The sequence below is a fragment of the Polyodon spathula genome, chromosome 5, assembly GCF_017654505.1.
Source record: "Polyodon spathula isolate WHYD16114869_AA chromosome 5, ASM1765450v1, whole genome shotgun sequence".
NCBI lineage: Eukaryota > Metazoa > Chordata > Actinopteri > Acipenseriformes > Polyodontidae > Polyodon > Polyodon spathula.
Genome location: NC_054538.1, coordinates 19,759,412 through 19,778,772, shown reverse-complemented (window position 1 = coordinate 19,778,772; position 19,361 = coordinate 19,759,412). Strand labels below are relative to the sequence as shown.

Below are 19,361 nucleotides of genomic sequence, written 5' to 3'. Positions count from 1 at the left end.
AAAACAAAGACGGTAGTCTATTCTTTTTTGTTCATTTGTTTGTTTAAAGGGTGTCAGCCGACCGACTGGCTAAGAATCTTTGCAGCAAGGCATAGCCTACATAGACAGTGAAGGTTATCAGACTGTGTGTGCGTGACGCTGTGTAATTGACTGTACTATTATGTAAAGTCCGGTGTTACCGCAAGTAAATTCTATCACTACTGAACATCTTATTATATAAAAAAATGGAACAATAACTATAAACTTTCAGAATACTTCAGTGTCTTTGTCTTGTTTTACTGTGAACCTGAACAATAAACGCTCAATTTTTTTGCAGTCTGCCTCCTTGTTGTTTTGTATACTTCAGTCACTGATGTTCTGCCCAGTTAAATATCTGTGCGGGAGATGCCACACCTTTGAGGGTGGCATAGTCGAAACATACAATTGATAGTTTAACCTCTTGTTTGATTAATAACTACATTCCAGGAATGAGCTACAGCAGGGATGCATAGGTCAAGCGATATTCTTCAAAATAAATTCACCGTCTGAATAAGGATGCTTCGCAGAAGCTTTTCGCTAAAAGCAGGCATGAAAATACTGCCAAGAAACAAGGTCAAATTAAAAAACCTGAAACTCGGACACAAAAAAGCTGTCAAGTGCAACCATCAACAGACTACAAAAAACCATGGAAGAGAAAGAAGTGCAAATGTAAACAAGCTTTTTTTTTTTTTTTTTGTCATTGTGAAGCCAATATAAATGAAGCACAAGACCAACATTTCTGATCCGTTTTGATGTGATCACTTTTTTTACATCTGGTAAGGATCCTGGCAGCGACATTCTGAACTAGTTGCAGTTGATTTATGGTGTGTGCCAGTAGACCACCATAGAGTTGCAGTAGTTGAGTCGAGAGGAGACAAATGCATGACAAAGTATCTCCACATCTGGGGGGGAAAGGTAGGGACAAACTTTGGAGATGTTTCGAAGATGGTAGAAGGAAGATTTTGGAATGTCATAAAAAGCCAAGCACTCATCACTTTATGCTGTTGATGTAGGCTATATGAGATTGTAATAGGCTACAAGTTAAGAATTAAGTGTTTACTGTATATATAAGAATTATATTGATTTGTTCAGCAAAAGTTGTGCAGTAAAAGGAGACCTCTGGTTCTCGTGTTTTCATAAATTGGCAGGTATTACTGTACTTGTTTTGCATGTTAAATTGTGTCTAATCTGTTGCCACGGAGATCCGACACACTATATGTCTGTTGCTCGGCTTTTAAAAGCCTACAGTGAAGAAACGAGAGACTGGCTATTTTGTATGGAGTTCCTGAGCTGGGAGAATTGACCTTTTTAGATCCTTGTAGTTGTTTTTGTGCTTTAGTGTCTCAAAGCAAAGACGGTAGTCTATTCTTTTTTGTTCATTTGTTTGTTTAAAGGGTGTCAGCCGACCGACTGGCTAAGAATCTTTGCAGCAAGGCATAGCCTACATAGACAGTGAAGGTTATCGGGCTGTGTGTGTGTGACGCTGTGTAATTGACTGTAAAACATGTAAAGTCTGGTGTTACCGCAAGTAAACCCTATCACTATTGAACATCTTATTATTGAAAAAAAGGGAACAATAACAGAAACTTTCAGGATACTTCAAGTGACTGGGTCTTGTTTTACTGTGAACTGCAATCCATTTTTTAGCAGTCTGCCTCCTTGTTGTTTTGTATACTTCAGTCACTGATGTTCTGCCCAGTTAAATATCTGTGCGGGAGATGCCAGCACCTTTGAGGGTGGCATAGTCGAAACATGACAATTGATGTCAAAACCTCTTGTTTGATTAATAACTACATTCCAGAATGAGCTACAGCAGGGATGCATAGAGCAGGAGATCGATATTCTTCAAAATAAAGCACCGTCTGAATAAGGATGCTTCGCAGAAGCTTTTCGCTAAAAGCAGGCATGAAAATACTGCCAAGAAACAAGGTCAAATTAAAAAACCTGAAACTCGGACACAAAAAAGCTGTCAAGTGCAACCATCAACAGACTACAAAAAACCATGGAAGAGAAAGAAGTGCAAATGTAAACAAGCTTTTTTTTTTTTTTTTTGTCACTGTGAAGCCAAGCTTAAGAAGCAGCAAGAACATTTCTGAGCCAGTTTTGATGTGATCACTTTTTTTACATCTGGTAAGGATCCTGGCAGCGACATTCTGAACTAGCTGCAGTCGGCACAGATGACGGGAGACCACCATAGGAGAGTTGCAGTAGTCGAGTCGAGAGGAGAGGGGGCATGACAAAGTATCTTGCATTTCAAGGGAAAGGTAGGGACACTTTGGAGATGTTTCGAAGATGGTAGAAGGAAGGAGGGGCATGTCATAAAAAGTTGGTCAAGGTGGTCAAGTAGTAAACTGAGTTTGTGGTAGGAGAGCATAGAATAGATGTCAGTTTTGTTCCGAAAGAGGAGAAATCATGACTGGTAAGAGAGGAGGATGAATGGGAGATGGATCTGTCGGTGGCTGGATGTAGGATTTGGTCAATGGTCTTGGGGAACTTTGGGTTTACCGTGTCCCATAGTTATAATTTCAGAGAAGTACTTCATCCTGGCTACGGCGAGTGCACACCTGTAGCTTGCAAGATGATTGGTCCAGCTCTCTCTGTGAACCGTTAGTCCAGATGACCTACACTTGTGCTCAAGCTTGCGGCAGGCAGACTTAAGCGCTCAAAGTTCGAGGGTGTTCCATGGGCAGTTTTGATCTTTCTTAGCGGTTCTGGTTGTAACCGGGGCAACAGTGATATGAGTAAGGTTGGCGTTGTAGAGGGTCACCACATCATCAACTGAGGACAGGAGAGGACCAGTTAAAGGGGATGCAGAGAAACATTGAGAGTTTCAGAGGATTCTGCAGATTCTTGGGGTGGAAGGAGCAGGGAGTTTAATATTAGTAGGGATTAAGAAATGGTCAGAGAGAAAGATATCTGAGATGGAGAGATTGGAGATATTAAGGCCCCTGGTGTGGAGCAGATCCAGGGAGCAAGTGAGGACGTTGACAGACTGAGAAAGTCCAAGACAGTCCAGAAGCATGTTGAACGTCGGTCACTGGGGGGGGGGAGAATAGAACCTGGTCCTATTTTGCAAAGCAATCGGAGAACAGCTTCATGTCATGTGGTTTGAAATCAAGCCCTGTTTCACTTTATGCCAGGTGCTCACCCCCTGTGTGGTGTTATAATATTATACATGTTGTTCACAACAATATATAATATTAATATATATAATTAATAATAATATTATTATAATATATTTATATCAGTGTGTAATATTTTTTTATTAAAAAAAAAAAATAAACAAAAAAAAAACGACATTGTACAATGCCAGGTTATTTAATTCTTCTTTCGTACAGTGTGATTTTATTCAGATTGGAACTATTTTAAAAAAATCAGGAAAACTTTTTGAAATGATTGCACTGTTTGATTTGGGTATGGGAGTCATGTCTCCTAAAACAAACAAAAAACTGCTTTTAAAAAATAAGTGTACCCTATGTTACTTTTCTTAAAGGTACGGTCTTAATTTTCCTACAAAAAAAGGGCAACTGAGGATGTTTACTCATCCTTTTTATACTAATGAATGAATGACAATGACACTTCAAAATAACTAAAGAAATATATATATATAAAAAATTATTTATTTTGGTTTTAGAATTCCTTTGTGGAAAACCAGAAACAAGTGAATGAAGACATAGCTGTGTGATCATCAGTTTCAGGTACTGTATTGCTTTTTCCTAAATCAAACTTACAATGTTGTAATGTGTTTTCCTAAGAGTAGTCTATGTCATCACAGCATGATTTGTGAAGGGCTTGGCACTTTCAATAGTATGATTAGATTTTTTTTTTTTTTTTTTTTTTTTTTTTTTTTTATGGTAATTCGAATTAACGAAGATGTGTTCACAAGTGACCGTTGCCTAATTTATGGAGGCTCTCTATTCTCATCACTGCTGTGATCAACTTTTTATCAGCATTGGTAGTCAGTCATTATTTAACTTTTGAAGCTTTTATTTATTTATGTATTTATTTTGTTTGTTTTAAAGTAGTAAATGACTATGTTAATGAATCAGTATGGCATCTTATGATTTGATCTTTCCCCTTTTGCAGTGCACTTAAACAAAACGTCCTTATTAAATACACTGGGCTTATTTCATGCAAGCTGTCTATGGATTCATTGCCCAGACACTCGTACCTCTTTTATGACTTGACAACATATTAAAGGGACATTTTTAATTGGCTAGAATTTATTGTATATATATTTTTTTGCATATATACAATAAAACTGGTATTATATATATATATATTATATATATATATATATATATATATATATATATATATATATATATATATATATATATAATAAATAATATGGCTTCCATTTCATGAATCCAGGAAAACGAGCCAGTGTTTCAAAAAGCTGAAAATTAATTTACAAACCATTTTTTAAAAACATACCTACGAACTAATCCTAACTTTCCCGCCGCACGTCATATTTGTTGTAGTCAGAATCTGAGACTGCAGTACCGAAGTGCTGTGTTGGTACTCGTTCCTGCTGCAAATCTAAGCAACTAATAAGTCAAAAGGAAAGCGCTGAAATCAATAAATCATAAAGAATGTAATTATGAAAAAAAACTAAAATGAACGTTTAGAGTGGAGGCTTCATTATGACCGAGGGGAAAAAAAGTAACGTTTTGCCTTGTTTTGGCGTTAGTTTCCCAGACTTACATATAAAACAGCAAGTTTATTTGTTGTGAATTCAACATTTTGTTTACATCATATCCAGTCTCACAGTAAGATGTCCCGATGCCCAGATACCCGATCGAATTGTCTAACTTTTTGATTTGAGATCCGATGTGTTCAGGTCAAAAAAGCCATTCACAGTCTTTCCAGGACTCGCTGGTATCACTCAGCAAGTTTGCGCTAGGTTATTAAATAAGATATATTTGCTAATTGCAGAGGCAAACTCTCTCTCTCTCTCTCTCTCTCTCTCTCTCTCTCTCTCTCTCTCTCTCTCTCTCTCTCTCTCTATATATATATATATATATATATATATATATATATATATATATATATATATATATATATATATATATATATGGGGGTTTGGTGAAAAGGGTGACATACTGGATTTCAAACGTTGTTAGTTGAGTCTGACAAATTGCTTGATCTAGGAGAGAATTGACATTCCCCTCATTTTAACTGGCTTTCACATTCTGACTTGTAATCACAGGCCGTCCGACTCGCTGTGGGGCTGTTTCAGTCAGTCGGTCTCTCTTTCTCTATTGGAAACACACTTTGTCTGTAATCAGTTGCTAGTTTGGAGGCATACTTGCTCTTTCCATCAGAACACATGAATTGATTTATGTTTGATGGTTATTTGTGGAAGCTATACACTTCTGTGCACAATATAGTAAAGACAGCTGCTATTTCTACTACCACTGCTGCTGATCGCATCGCAGCATACTGATTTGGACAGGACTTTTTCATTGCAGTGGCAGGACATATATTTCCCCCCCCTGAAAGCACCAGGGTCAGGGGATAGCAAGCTCCATTCTAATGCTTTTCTGTCGGTCCCAGCAGGTTGTAGCGTGGGACTAAAGGACAGCGCCCGAGGATGACCAGCGCAGCTCCTGTGAGGAAGCCCTACCGCAAGGCACCGCCTCAGCACCGAGAGATCCGGCACGACCTACCAGTGTTCAGAGACGAGCTGGACGGGGTGATAGCCTTGTCGCCAGCAGAGCAGTGCCAGGTAACTGACCACCAAAATCATTTCCCTGTGTTTCAGCACATACGATTTGGGGACCCCGAGCTCATCAGGGCAGACAGCTCTGATACTCTCAATTACATTTCTTCCTCTTGGTCCCTGGCTTTGGATAGTGATAAGGATGTGTCCAGACTCTCAAGCCTGGATCTGACTATCCTTCCCATGCCTAGCCTTTTCAACTACACTGGTCCCCTGCATAATGGGTGCTGTTTCATGAGCAGAAGTGAGGACGTGCTGGTGTTTTCAGGGAATGCGGTTCTTGTTCAAGGGGGTCCCTGGCTGCCCATCCGAGATCAGGAGTCTGGAGCTCTCATCTTCCCAGACAGCCACATGGTAACTTTTGTGGTCCAGCCACCAACGAAAGGGATCTTCAAGCAGCCCAACATACTAGGGGTCCAGTCTGAGAACCTACGGAAGTCAAGATCGGTAGAAGTACTAGACGAAAACAGCATCCAAAACTCCCCCCCTCATAACCATCCACAAGGAAGGGAGGGCAAATGGTTTGATCAGGCAAGGCAAGCAGGGGCAACTACTACCTCCTCCACAACCCAGGGTTGGAAGCATGAAGTGCTGGAGGAGAAGGTGATGTTTTCGCCATGCCTGGATGAGATCTACAAGGTCCTAAGTCTTGCCAATCTGCAGGCATTTGGGGCACAGAAACAGGAGCAGACAGGAGCCCCAGGGTGTTGAGGAAGAGGGAAGAGATAAGCCACCACACAAGGGACAGCTTGTAAGGGAGCCAGAGAGAGAGGGATGCTAACTCCAGGATGTGGAACAAACCCACAGCAGCACGGAGGTATAGCTCGAATACAAACCTGGGTCCTGTACAGCAGGAGATGGAGAGACTGATGGAAGGTGCCACGCTGAGGTTAGGGTAGATGGAGAGCAGCACGGGGCCACTGGGTAGAGGGTAGAGAGGGAGGTAGAGGAGACAGGGAGGAGATATTCCGATGGGTTGACCCTCCCCAGCACCTTCACACTGGGGCAAGCTCAAAGGAAGTGGTGGACGGGTCTCGTGCCTTTTGAAAACTTTTCCTCTTCATCACTTTTAGATGTGGATAAATTAACAGCAGAAACACCATCTACCTTTTTTTTTTCTAGTCTTACTCCAAGCAAGGTATGTGATTGGAAATGTCCTGTACTCAGCCAATATATACGGTATTATCTTTGTGAATTTTTTCTGTTACCCTGGTGCTGAAACCTTTAGACAAAGCTAACGTGTTATTACTTACGAAGTTGAAATTAAGCATCCATTTTCTTGCACTAACATTGCGAATATAGATTATCATAACTAGGTATGGAAGTGTCTTAATAATCCTCACTATGACAGATTTTAAAGGGATTTTCAAACAAAAGCAGTAAGAGTACTTTAAGAATGAGTTGTAATTGCATTTGTATACTTTTTTTTTCAATTGTGTGCACCTTATTCAACATGCACAGTTGCATGAGACCATTAAAATAAAAGGAAGATGCAACACCAAATCCAATATTTAACATTTACAATGGAGAACTTGATCCCTAACATGGGTAATAACTCTCTTGCTCGTGATGAGACCTTAAATCTTCATGCTGTTTTACATTCTGTTCTTAAATTTTTTTTTTTGTCAGTCACATTTTTGGACCAAGGCCATCAACGGATGTCATTTCCAAAGAAATCCTCTGGTTCACATTTGTCACACCCTGTGGCCAGAATGCCATAGCAGTACACTTATGAAAGGGATTTCAATGTTAATTTGGAGAAGAAAGAAATTTAGAGTAAAACCAAGTCACGGGCAGCAGCTAATTTTTAGTTTTTCCTCTTTTGACAGGAATCCCTTTCAGATATGGACAGGATCAAGTAAGTTTTTGGATGTTTCCTTACAGCTTTTCATGCAAGTTCACGTGATGCATGTGTGTGTGTTTCTGAAGCAGAACTATACATCTCTACTGTAATGTGACTGTTCTGCCAAACCATTTTATTAACATGCAAGTACTTGTGGGTTACGAGCAGAGCAGTTGCTTTAGAAGACACACCTTATAATAGAAAAATACACAGGGCAGGATTCCACTCTTTGTTTCTCTTTTAATCCCAGTTTCATGCTTTTTGACAGCTGAGATGATAGAATGTGTAGTGCACTAAAATATTATTGATATGACATAGATTGACCTTACAGGAATATAGTGAGTCTCATTCTTCCTTGCAGTTGCCTTATTCTAGGGCAGTCCTGGATTAGTATTGCTTTAATGAGGCTTCTTGTAAGGTTTTGTCATTCTGTATTATCTTTGCAGTTAAGAGAAACTGTGGAAGAAGTAGGTCTGGTTCTTTTATGGTGATTTACAATGCTTTTGCTTTAATCTTAGTAAATGGGGATAATAATTTCTTCTTCAATTCTAAATTGCTTTTTTTAAAACATTTTTTTACTTCTGTTAAAGTGTATTCATTGGGCACATATACTTTTGTTTTTGTTGGTGGCACTTTCACTCTGAACTTTTAAGGCAATTATTAATTTGTCTCAATTAGAAACATGAGCTTAGTAGCATCTTAACACTGACATTTTACTGATTTGTGTACACAGGCCCAGTGCATTGTCTCTGGCATCTGTATGATCAAACTGACTTGCACAGTGGTTACATAAAATGTGCAGCATTACCCAATGGCCTGTTTAGTGACTCAATGTACAGATTAATTGAGCTAATTTTAAATACAAGGCAGCCACTGGTCCCTCTTGTGATTTGTACAGATTTTATGTAGTCCGTAAAACTGTTTTAGATGCTATATCAACCTGGCTTAATGCACTTAACACATGCCTGCTTGTTTCAGTTCTACTGCAATGTGCTGTTTTAACAAGTCAGTGTTATCGCCCTTATCCCAGGCTGTGGTTTAACTGGACACCAAGTGCCTTCAAACAGCTAAATACTTCGAACAACTGTATAGATATGTCAGCAATACTGGAGGCTATTTCTGTTTTGATTTGTTTGATTTTATGTTGAAAACATTTCAAGCTTACGTGTTTTGCTTTGTTTTTGTTTGTCTGTCCTCTATACATCAATTCACTTTGTGTGGTGTCGTGGAACTTTTCAGGTCCGCAACTAAAAGAGCTAGCTGCACCAGGTATTCAGAGATATAAAGCTTTATTAGTTTGCGCAAACGAGAACAGCTCAGCACATCAGTGCTAGGAAACCCAAGCAGTGTTCTGCCATACAGAGTTAGCATACAGTTATTATACCTTTACAGAGAGACAGGGTCGTTTCCCTTTCAACCAATAAGCTGGAGCCAGCTCAGTTGGGGTAATTAACAACAGAGGGGACAGGTATTTACGAGGTAGCACAGTAAAGATCAACCGATAAGCTGGAGCCAGCTCAGTTGGGGTAATTAACAGATAAGCTGGAGCCATGTTCCTTTCTGTCACACCACCCACAGTTTAGCTGTTTCAGCCACACGTACCTGCAGTTTAATACATTTACTTTATTTCTGTAAACTTAATAGATCATAAACTCAAAAGATTTTAAAACATATAACTCGGTGAATAAATGTAGTACAGGGTAGCAACAAACAGGTACAGGAATGGTTCTATGCAATTATTCCCCTACAGAGGCGTTACAGAACAAAGGCAGAAGCCCTGGTATGAGCAGCTTTTTTGCTTCAGCTAGTTTAATTGATTGGCCTAGATGTTCTTTGTGGGATGAAAGATATAAATTAAGTGAGTCTGAGTCCTTTGACTCTCGGAACTTCACAGGAAATTATATGTCCCCCAGTGCCTTCTTACCGGGCAGGAAAAGCCTGGAATGCTGTACACCTAGTCAGCCCAGAGAGCTGTAACGCAAGAGTGCAGCATTAAAAATTAAGACTTTCCTATTGCAAGACTTTGAAACAAGTTTTGTTAGTGTTTTGTCTCATTTGCACTCAAAGGCAACACCAAAACGACTTGCTGTCATTAGTGTAGAAATAATGAGTCTCCTTCAACAATTAAGTTTTGCGGAATGCTTTGACTAACTTGGTCTAAATGACTAACTTACAGATGACTCAAGATGTTGAAGGCCAGGTGTTCAATGATTGGAAGATTGCACTGTACTACACTGCACCCAGAAATTGCAAGTTTTAATCATCTATGAAATATCACAGGGATGCAGTCATCCCTGCCCCACATGGACCAGGCTATAGCTAAACTGTTCCAGGCACGTGATGTCTCAGAATTGGAAAAAGGGGTGTATTAATACACCATCCTTAGCCCGATGCATACCATGCCTCACCCGTAGTCTGTTTTTGAAGGGGATTCCTATTATGGAATACTGCAACGATGTCTGGTAACCTGTATATTGGCTTACAATTAGGATACCATAAAACTTCAAATAATCACTGGTCTCCAATACTTGCCGGTCTCTAATAAGCACCGGGGCTGCTAGGAAATATGGTAAATAGATGCCAGGTCTCTCTTAAACGGCGGGTTATAAATAATAGTATAATGCCCGTCATACTGAATGGTCCAGCCAATACACACACATGGCTGTACAGCGAGCTTACCAATTTGTTTTTCAACAGCAATGAAGAGACCCTGAGGATGAATAAGAAAACTGAATTTAATTTATTATAAGGTACATGTAATGCATACAGTTATTTTTATGATGCTATTCATTTTAAAACCAGTTGTAAAGCTTTTCTGAGCATGCTGAAAGCAAGTAAAATACAAACTTGTTTTCTAATATTAACAGGGTTTCCTTTAGTGTATTTGTACGTGTTTTTTTTGTTTTGTTTTAAGAGTATTTCATGCGTTTGAGTCTTGCAATGACTATTTGTATTTTGCGCCTTTTCCAGCGTTCTTATTTATCAATGTACAAGTTATAAAAACAAATTAGTCACTTTTCCTTTGATTTTGTGGAAAAACCAGTACTTGTATTGAGTTTATTGTTAATCTTTAAACAGTTTGAAGCATTTTTGAGTGTGTTGTAGGTCAACAGTATGAACTTATTTTTCTCATTAACATGCAGTTGTTTTGCAATGAAGATTCGTCTGGATTGAGCCAAGTAGGGTACATCTCTGGGGTCTTCAAGTGGGCACCTTCCATCCTCTGTTTTGTTGACCTAGCCCACTACACCTCGAGGGCTCAACAGTGATTCTGGCACCCCAACGTCATCCCCCTCCGTCCACCACTCCACTTAACCCAGCTTACTTACCTGTACATCCGTGTTTTTCTTTCTTTTGTACCAACCAGAATTTTTCCATCTCAACCACAGCCAGTTGCTGTTGCTCTCTGCTGCTTCAGATAAGTTCTTCATTGTGCGACACATCTCTTGGCCACTGAATCCGACATCTCAGAGAAACCGGGTTGTAGAGTGCCACAATTCCTTGACAGCCCATCTCCTCTGAGTAAATCCGGACTCTCCATCTTCACTATTCCACTTCAGTGGCTAATCGGGCATACCGCAGTTTATTCCTCTCATACACCTCATCCACAGCATCCTCCCATGGCACTATTAACTCTACCAGGTGAACAAGGCGTACTGATCCAGACCACAAGACGATATCTGGTCGAAGGTTAGTGGTGGCAATCTCAGGTGGAAAAATAAGCCATTGACCAACATCTGCCAGCATCTTCCAGTCTCTAGCAGCTTCCAGTTGTCCTGGCGAGGCTTGGTTTTAACCTTTTCTTGGTGGATGCTTTCCTGGACAGAGGAATATTGTCTTTTGTGTGTAATGCTTTAATGGAACTGGTGGCAACTTGTTGGTCAGGTTACGCTTGTCTTCCAATGCTAAGGCCAAACATCGCAGCACCTGGTCATGGCGCCAAGTAAACCGCCCTTGGCTAAGACCTGCCTTACATCCTGTCAAAATGTGCCTTGATGTTGCAGGTAATGAACACAAAGGACTTGAGGGATCCTCTTCTACCCAGAGGTTTAGGTTCTGTGGTGATGGGAGAACATCATATGTTGACCTGATGAGGAAACTGATCCTGCTCTATTCCATTGTTTATAGGTCTTGCCAGCCGATCTTGTGTTGTTGCCTTGCCTTTAAAAGGAAAGGAAAAACGGAAACGGCCTTTACGCACATCATCTTCTCCTCCTGCTTTTGTACCTCGTTGACTACCAGATTCCTCCGTTGAGCTGGGGCTGCCTTGTGCGATGTAGGAGGAGCTGAACTGAGACCAAGACCCCCTCTTCCATGCTGAACGTGCCCCATGATATCACAGATTCAGAGGGCAGCCTTTGCATCTTTCATGGCTTTCTTTGCTGCCCACTTTCTTCCAGTTTTCAACACAACAGACCTGCCTTCCTTATGCATTTGTTGCGTGATTCTACTGGTGTAGTTTCCATTCGGACCTTGGCACACTTGAACTCCTCATTTAGAGCAGAGACTGGTAGCTGCAGTATTCCTTTACCATTAAGTCCCACTCTGATGAGGCAATGTGGAACTCCCAACCATTTCCTGACATATGAACTGATTAAAGCTTCCCGCTTCCCTACTGTTGTCAAAGAAATCTCATACACAGTCAGTGGCCACAGCAGCCTTGGCAGTAGACCAAACTGAAAACACCACAGTTTGTTTGCCCGGTGAAGTGCTGCTGTCTATGCTCTTCAACCCTTCCTCTGCTTGTTGAGTAACTTCTCCCACATGAACTGTGTCCTCTAGATCCCCGTCGTACCATCTCCCAAGACTTTTGATTGGCTTCTTGGACACTGTTCATATTGCCTTAACATTAATGTAGAACCTTTTGTCTACTATTTTACCTTTTAATTATAGATACGCTCCTTGATTTGGTGGGCTTGAATTGCATTTGTGCCCATTCAATGTTATTGGTTAATTTTCCCAATAACCGATTAGTGCAGGCTACTGTTGTAGTCGTGGTTGTCATGTCATCCATGTATGCTCGAAATGGTGGTAGTCACAGTCCAGATGCCAAGCGCTCTCCTCCCAGTACCCATGTTGATGCCATAATAATTACTTCCATTGCCATGGTAAAAGCCAGTGGAAAAATGGTGCATCCTGTCAGGTGGCAATGCCAACTTTTAGGCATTGCCAGGTAGTGCTGAATTCATGTGGCACTGAACCATATGCATTAGCCGAATCCAGGAATGTCACATGGAGCTCCTTCCTCTCCTTTTTAGCTGATTTGAATTTGTTGCCAGATCATGCTGATGTGTTCTAAGCATCCTGGGAAACCTGGAGTGCCTGCTTTTTGTATTGAAGTGTCAATGAAGCAGTTCTTTTAATAGTTAAGTTGACAATCTTGGAGCAATATTGCTGAAGAAAATCTTGCCTTCTACATTTTAATAGGGAAATAGTGTGAAACTGACTACTTGTAGAATCTTTTCTTTTGGTATAAAAACTCCACCTGCTTGACACCATGCTCTTCGTACAACCTGTTATTCCCATGCCACTGAGCAATTTCCACAGGATTCATAGAACTCTTGAAGCACTCTTGTATACTGTGTACGGAACTCCATTAGGCCCTACAGATGATGACACGCTTGCTTTTTTCACTGCTTGCTCTACTTCTTGCCACTTAGGTGCACAGTCCTCCATTTGGTATTCTGGTGGATTGATAGGTGGGATGTCTGAAGGAACTGACATAGGCTCCTGCCTTAATGAATCTGTATGTGTTTCCTCAAAATATTTCACCAGCTTTGTTGCTTTTACTGTGCCATTTTTCTCACAGATTTGAATGTAGCGTTTTCGTAGGTGCTCAGCTGTGCGCAATGTTGCAAGCCTATCTTTTATGACCCTTTGTAACAGATCGAGTCCATCCTTCTGACTTTGTTCTGCTCTTCTCCATTGCTTCCTCAGCTGTCTCCTATCTCTAATTCAATCTCCTGCTGCAGTCTAGACTTTCCAGGAATAGTTTGTACTTTTTCCTGCCTTTTTTCAACTCCAAACCTCTCACTTCCATATGCGTAGATATGATGTCCCCAAATTTATCCAGCTTCTTTTCAACTGTTCCATTTTACTTTTCTAATGCAAAACAATTAGTTTTCTCACAAGCTCTTGGCCATTTAACTCCAGGCTTGTGCCTGTTGAGGTTCTTTTCTCTCTTATGCTGGTTTGCCTGACTGGGTTCACAAGGATCATTTGGTTCATCACTAACTGTATCCATGCAAGTTTTCATCATGTCTGGCTGGTGCTGATATTCTGCAAACTGTGGCTTGCTTCCTGTCGCTGTATTTCATTTAACTGACTTAGTAAGAAGTACTGATCAATGCGAGACCCTTGTCCCTTCTCCCTCAAGCATTTCATTCTCATTTGATGAATCCTCAAACCCCTGACCATTATCGCCTTGCTCCAGCCACAGACACAACACTAGAGCTCCATGTCTTTGCTTGAAGTACTCTTGTGAAGTACTCTCCATTCTCATATCCGTTTCCGTTCCTACGTTGTTAACCGTGTTGTCTAACATTGAGTCATCTTCTGCACCTGCTCTCGCAGACTCTAAGGGTATTTTTCTCTTTAATTGCCTTGGGTGGGTGCCTCCAGCATCCTGAAACAGAGCTGGATACTGCCGACAAGGGTAGCTAACCCTTGCCAGCTCCAATGGGGTCTCTTTCCTCCTGTAGGCAGTCTCTCCATACTGTCATAAGATCTTTCCCTTGTTGCCAGCTGCACTATTCACAGCAGTCACTGGACGTATCCAGATCTTCATGATTTCCATTACATTAAAACTTCATGCTGATTTGAACTCTGCTTTTGCCAAGATAAGCACCAACTAAGACATAGCTTTACAGTAAACTATCCATCTGCATACAAGTACATTTTCAGACAAAATTAGATCATAAAGCACATTTACTGTATTTATGTTGTGAAGCTTTTTCTGACCTGCAGGTCTGTGATAAAAACATAGACCCACTTATGTGTAATAAGCAAGCTTTTAAAGGTGTTATAACCCATGTTTTAAAAAAACATTTTCTTCCCTCTTTCCTGTCAGTGTTCTCACAAGCTGCAGGTAGTGTTTGTATGAGGTGTTTTGAGTGTGTGTGTGTGTGTTTTTTTTTTTTTTATATGGATGTTTTTGTTTTTTTCGCTGAAAACTTATGACTTATATTGTTTATTGATTCAAAAAAATTGATTTAAAAAAAAGATTTAAACCAGCACTATTGTATTTCCTGAACACCCTCTCATTGGCTTGCAGATCTGAGCATAATCGTTTGCAAGTTCACATTGACATGATTTACTGTTTGTTTGTTTATTTTGTTTTCTAACTGTATCATGGTCACCACTTAGACAATTGTTATATAACTTTGTGGCCTTTAAGTTGTTGAGACTATAATCCATGTAAACACCTGACAAGGTTAATCCTTGGTTACAACACTGTTATTAAGAAGAAAATGAATGGTGAGTAGCTTTTCATTTACAGAAAACAGGATGCCCCTTTTGGTATGCTTTGTTTTATCAATCAGAAGAAAGCATGCATCCCATAGACCCAGAGTGCTGCTGGCAGGGTTTCCTTTCTGGAACACTGAGCTGTCTGCTTAATGCTCACCCTTAATTTCCCCCTGTGTCCGCAGTCCAGCAGCCATGTCTACAGTGCTTGATGCTTGGTGTCATGTGCATTGGACAACTCGGAATAAAAATAAATGATATACAGTATCCCACTAAGGCAAGATCCATATCTGTGTTCCTTGATCTACTCCATCTTTCTAAAGATATAATGCCTTGTCTAAAGAATAATGCTTTCCATTTGGTTGCTTTTCTGCAGGCTATTTGTGTGTTCAATTATTTCTTCTGTTTTAGCAAAATATTGATAATGTCAATGTATTGTTTTGTTGTACCATTTAACCCTAACCCTAATTTAACCCTAACCCTAACCCTAACCCTAACCCTACTGAAGAACTAAAAGGATACATTTCTGGGGACTGGAGGATGGACAAAACTGTATATACAAATACGCACAGTAGTAAAGGTGTCTTGGTCTAGGATCTGATTAAACTTCCTTAGTTTTATTCTGTATCACTAGAAGGCATCAGCCTGTCTGTCAGAATTTTTAAATGTGTGTGGATATTTATGCAGCTCTGGCGAACAATTGAGGCCGTCTGTCTTTCTGACTTCAATATGTTGCACTAAATGTTTTTCATTTATCTAGAGAACCCCTTGTTCAGTTCTGATGAAACTTGCAAAGTTCATTAAGCACAAGTCATTGTGAATATCATTATCATAATCTAGCAGTACATAAGAGGCTCAATTGTTTGGAGAGCATTCAGTGAACTACTTATCCGGTTATGATGAAACCTGAAAAGGACATTCTTTAGCTCAAGTTATTAAGATTTTATGGAGACACCCTGTGTGTCTGCACACGCAGTACTTCTCAAGCTTGAATGTACAGTACTTACAGAAGCACTTATTGAATCGTGATAAAATTTGATGTGGACATCCTTTCATGGTTTCAGAATCTCTGTGTATATAGAGACATCTGTGCATTTGTCTGTCAAAATTGCCTGTGTACATGAGTGTGCAGTGTGTTTTTTTGTATTGCTTGTTTACTGTATGGGATGTAACAAGTCCATAGAAATTAGAAAAAGGGTGTGTTTTGTCAAAACAGCTCACTATATTTAGGGCTTCTGATTTTTGGTTTTAACTGATAAAACACCACAGATACAAAACAAATGTAATCTGTGTATAGCGTGACAACACCTGGAAAACTGTGGAAATGGTTAATCTATTCATGTTGACTTTACCCTTTTCCCATTTAAAGAAAAAAAAAATCTACTACTAATAATATTAATAAATACATTTCCCAGTGCTACAGGGCAATGTCCCGCCTTCCTGACTTGCATGGATCATTGATTCGTTCTGAATACTTTAAACCCATCCCAACTACTGAGTGACAGCACATTTCTACATTTCTATTGGAGACTCCTCTTGTGCTTGTAAAATGAGATTAGTCAGGATGGAGGCTTTTTAGTTAAAGCTGTATTACAGTTAAGATACAGAGGATTTAAAACAAAATTGTGGCAAAATGTACAAAAATGCCTACACACAAAAACCCCAGAAGAATGTGCCCGTGCCCATAGGGATTTTGTTTTGGAAAACGGCAAAGGAGAGAAGGTATGACTTAAGTGTGCAATTACTGTCCAGTTACTGTACATATTGTGACACAAAAAAAATGCTCAAGCATTTTGGAAATTAACCGAAAACACAAATTTCATACAGTATATCAAAAACGAAAGCCACGGAAAAAAAGAGATTTACATAAAACTCAAAAATAGCTAAAAAAAAAAAAAAAAAAAAAAAAAAGCACAGAAAAATACAATTAATAAAACCCGAAAAACAGAAGCCCTAACTATATTGAAACAGGAGGTGGTGATCTGCATTGCAGCTGCTCCTGTCTCAGCTCCCCTTGCGATAGGACAGTGGTGTCATAGGAGGAATAAATTTAGTGGAAGTCGGCCAAAAAAAAGGAATTAAGTACTTAGTATTTCTATATAGCAGCTATGACTGGATGCTTCATTATGAAAACTACAAATGTCACTTAAAAGCCTGGGAAGAAAGAAAACAAGTCAGCATTATCTTTTGCCATATTATCATGACACATTGTGGAGAAATAATGGTCCTGATGATGACACATGGTGGAAATTATTTTGGTTTAGGCACATTTTTCTATTGTTTGTCACCTGGTGGGTGCACAGAATCAGGCTGCTTTTTGATGGGAAAAGCATAGAAAAAGTGTGTATTTGTGCTTAAATGAAAGGGAAAGTGTTATCAGACCACAGGGAACACTAAATGGATTTTATGTTCCATTTTCACAGCAAACTGTCTTTTAAAATATATGAATATGAACATACAAAACACTATATGAATAGTGTTTTGTTTTGTCTATATAATTGGAGCTGATATTTCTTTGGTTATTGAAACTACCAGTTTAATTTTGAGATTGGTACATGTAGTACTTCATTGCCTCAGGGAAATAATTCCTGTATTTAGTGAGTTCCTAAAGCTGTCTGGGTTATAGCATTTGTCCCTGAGTCACCCGTTTCTCATACAAAACTCATATTGCAAAATACACTTTACAAAGGAAAATAAAAAAAGATATTAAGTGACAGAAAAGGGAATGGAATTTAAAACAATATACTGGGAAAGATTTTTATGTATGCATGCTTACTTAACTGTAGTTCAATTATACAGAACTTTACAGAAAGACTAGACTTGTTGAATAACTATTTGAGTAATTTGTGTCTTGTACTGAAAATAAATAGAAGTTATTTTTCCTAGACCCATATACAAATATCACCTTAACTTTCCAGTCATGGTACAGTGGTCAAATCTTCTTGGGAATATAATCATTCTGATCTTTATGTACATTTTTATATAGTTCCAGTCTACAGTTACAGAACACACATTTTGTCAATTTAAACACTCTTTTAGCCTCAAGGAAAATGGCACATTTGCATTATGAGCCTATTCAACCATAACAGTGGGTCGCATGGAGAAAATGGATATACTTTAATGATATCGCTGTAGAAGAGGTGTGTTGTGTGTTTGTTTTCTTTTTGTTTGTTTTTTTTCAGTTTTTTTGGAAAAAGCCCCACCCTGTTTCGCCTAATTAGACATGTGCCACCTAGTGCCCTGTGGTCACAGTGTATATCAGTCAGTTTTTATTTTTATTACAGAAACTGAATCTGGTATACACCAGTGTTTTTCAGTTATGTGTTTTTTTTTTTTTGTTTTTTTTTTAATTTTAGTTATAGTCATTATTGCAGTTAACTAAATATAATTGTAGTTATTACAGTTAACAGAGTGGTGATGACCTTGAAATCTGTTGATGTAAAAATAACTTGGATAATGCCAGGCTTTACACCTCTTCACAGTATACTCCTTAGGATAGCCAACCACAAAAATGTATTGATCAGAGATTGCCATTCACTAGCCAAGTCCCGCTGTACAGCCCTCCACACACTAATACGAGTCAAATAGATTCTGTCTGCCCGAAACAAGTAGTAAAAAATAGGCTGTTTATTTTCAGCTTGATTTTTACGTAACAATTTACAGAAGCTATATTTAGATTTTTACATTAAACTAACTTGAGGAAAAAGAATTTAAACCATTTATTTTGCAATTGTAAATGTTTAAGTAGAATCTCAATGCCTGATGAAAACAAGGCATTAGAAGGGGTTAAATAAGCAACGTGTTTGAATCAGTGGTAAAAAAAAAAAAAACAAACAAAAAAAAAAGGCATTTTTCTCTACAATACAATGTTCCTGGCTCACAGGCTTTCCAAGAGATCTGGAGAAAACATACTGTAGGGCCATATTTATAAAGCATTTACCTTTTTTCCTTATTTGAAAATAACACAAAGTTGTAGTGTCAGATACATTTTTCATGTGCTGATTTAGCAGTCCCTATAGGCAGTTCAAATACTTATTTTTGAATTTGGTTAAAAATTATTTATGTACCATATTGAAACAAAAACTCATTAATGTACATTTTCTATAGGCTTATTCATATTATCCCTAGTATGGCTTATCCATATTCTGATAACAGCTTTGTCACAAGATAAATGTTCATTCCATACTTCTAATATAGCACTTGTTTTGTTTGATTAACTTTGATTAAAGAATGTACCTGGTTTTTATGCCATTGAGAAATGTCTCCTTTATTGAAACCCCTTTCTCATATTCAAAATGCAACAAAACCATG

At 39.0% G+C, this 19,361-nt stretch overlaps 1 protein-coding gene across 4 annotated transcripts in view; it reads left to right on the top strand.

Moving 5' to 3' along the window:
* LOC121315685 (tight junction-associated protein 1-like) overlaps nt 1-19,361 on the top strand; it is a 72,773-nt gene that overhangs the window by 28,235 nt on the left and 25,177 nt on the right. For all 4 annotated transcript variants that reach the window (XM_041249997.1, XM_041249994.1, XM_041249995.1 and 1 more), the window contains 3 exons: nt 3,653-3,716; nt 5,581-5,749; nt 7,573-7,601. In XM_041249997.1, coding sequence (XP_041105931.1) covers nt 5,615-5,749; nt 7,573-7,601 — 164 coding nt within the window. In that variant the 5' untranslated portion in view covers nt 3,653-3,716; nt 5,581-5,614. The remainder of the gene's footprint in view (nt 1-3,652; nt 3,717-5,580; nt 5,750-7,572; nt 7,602-19,361) is intronic.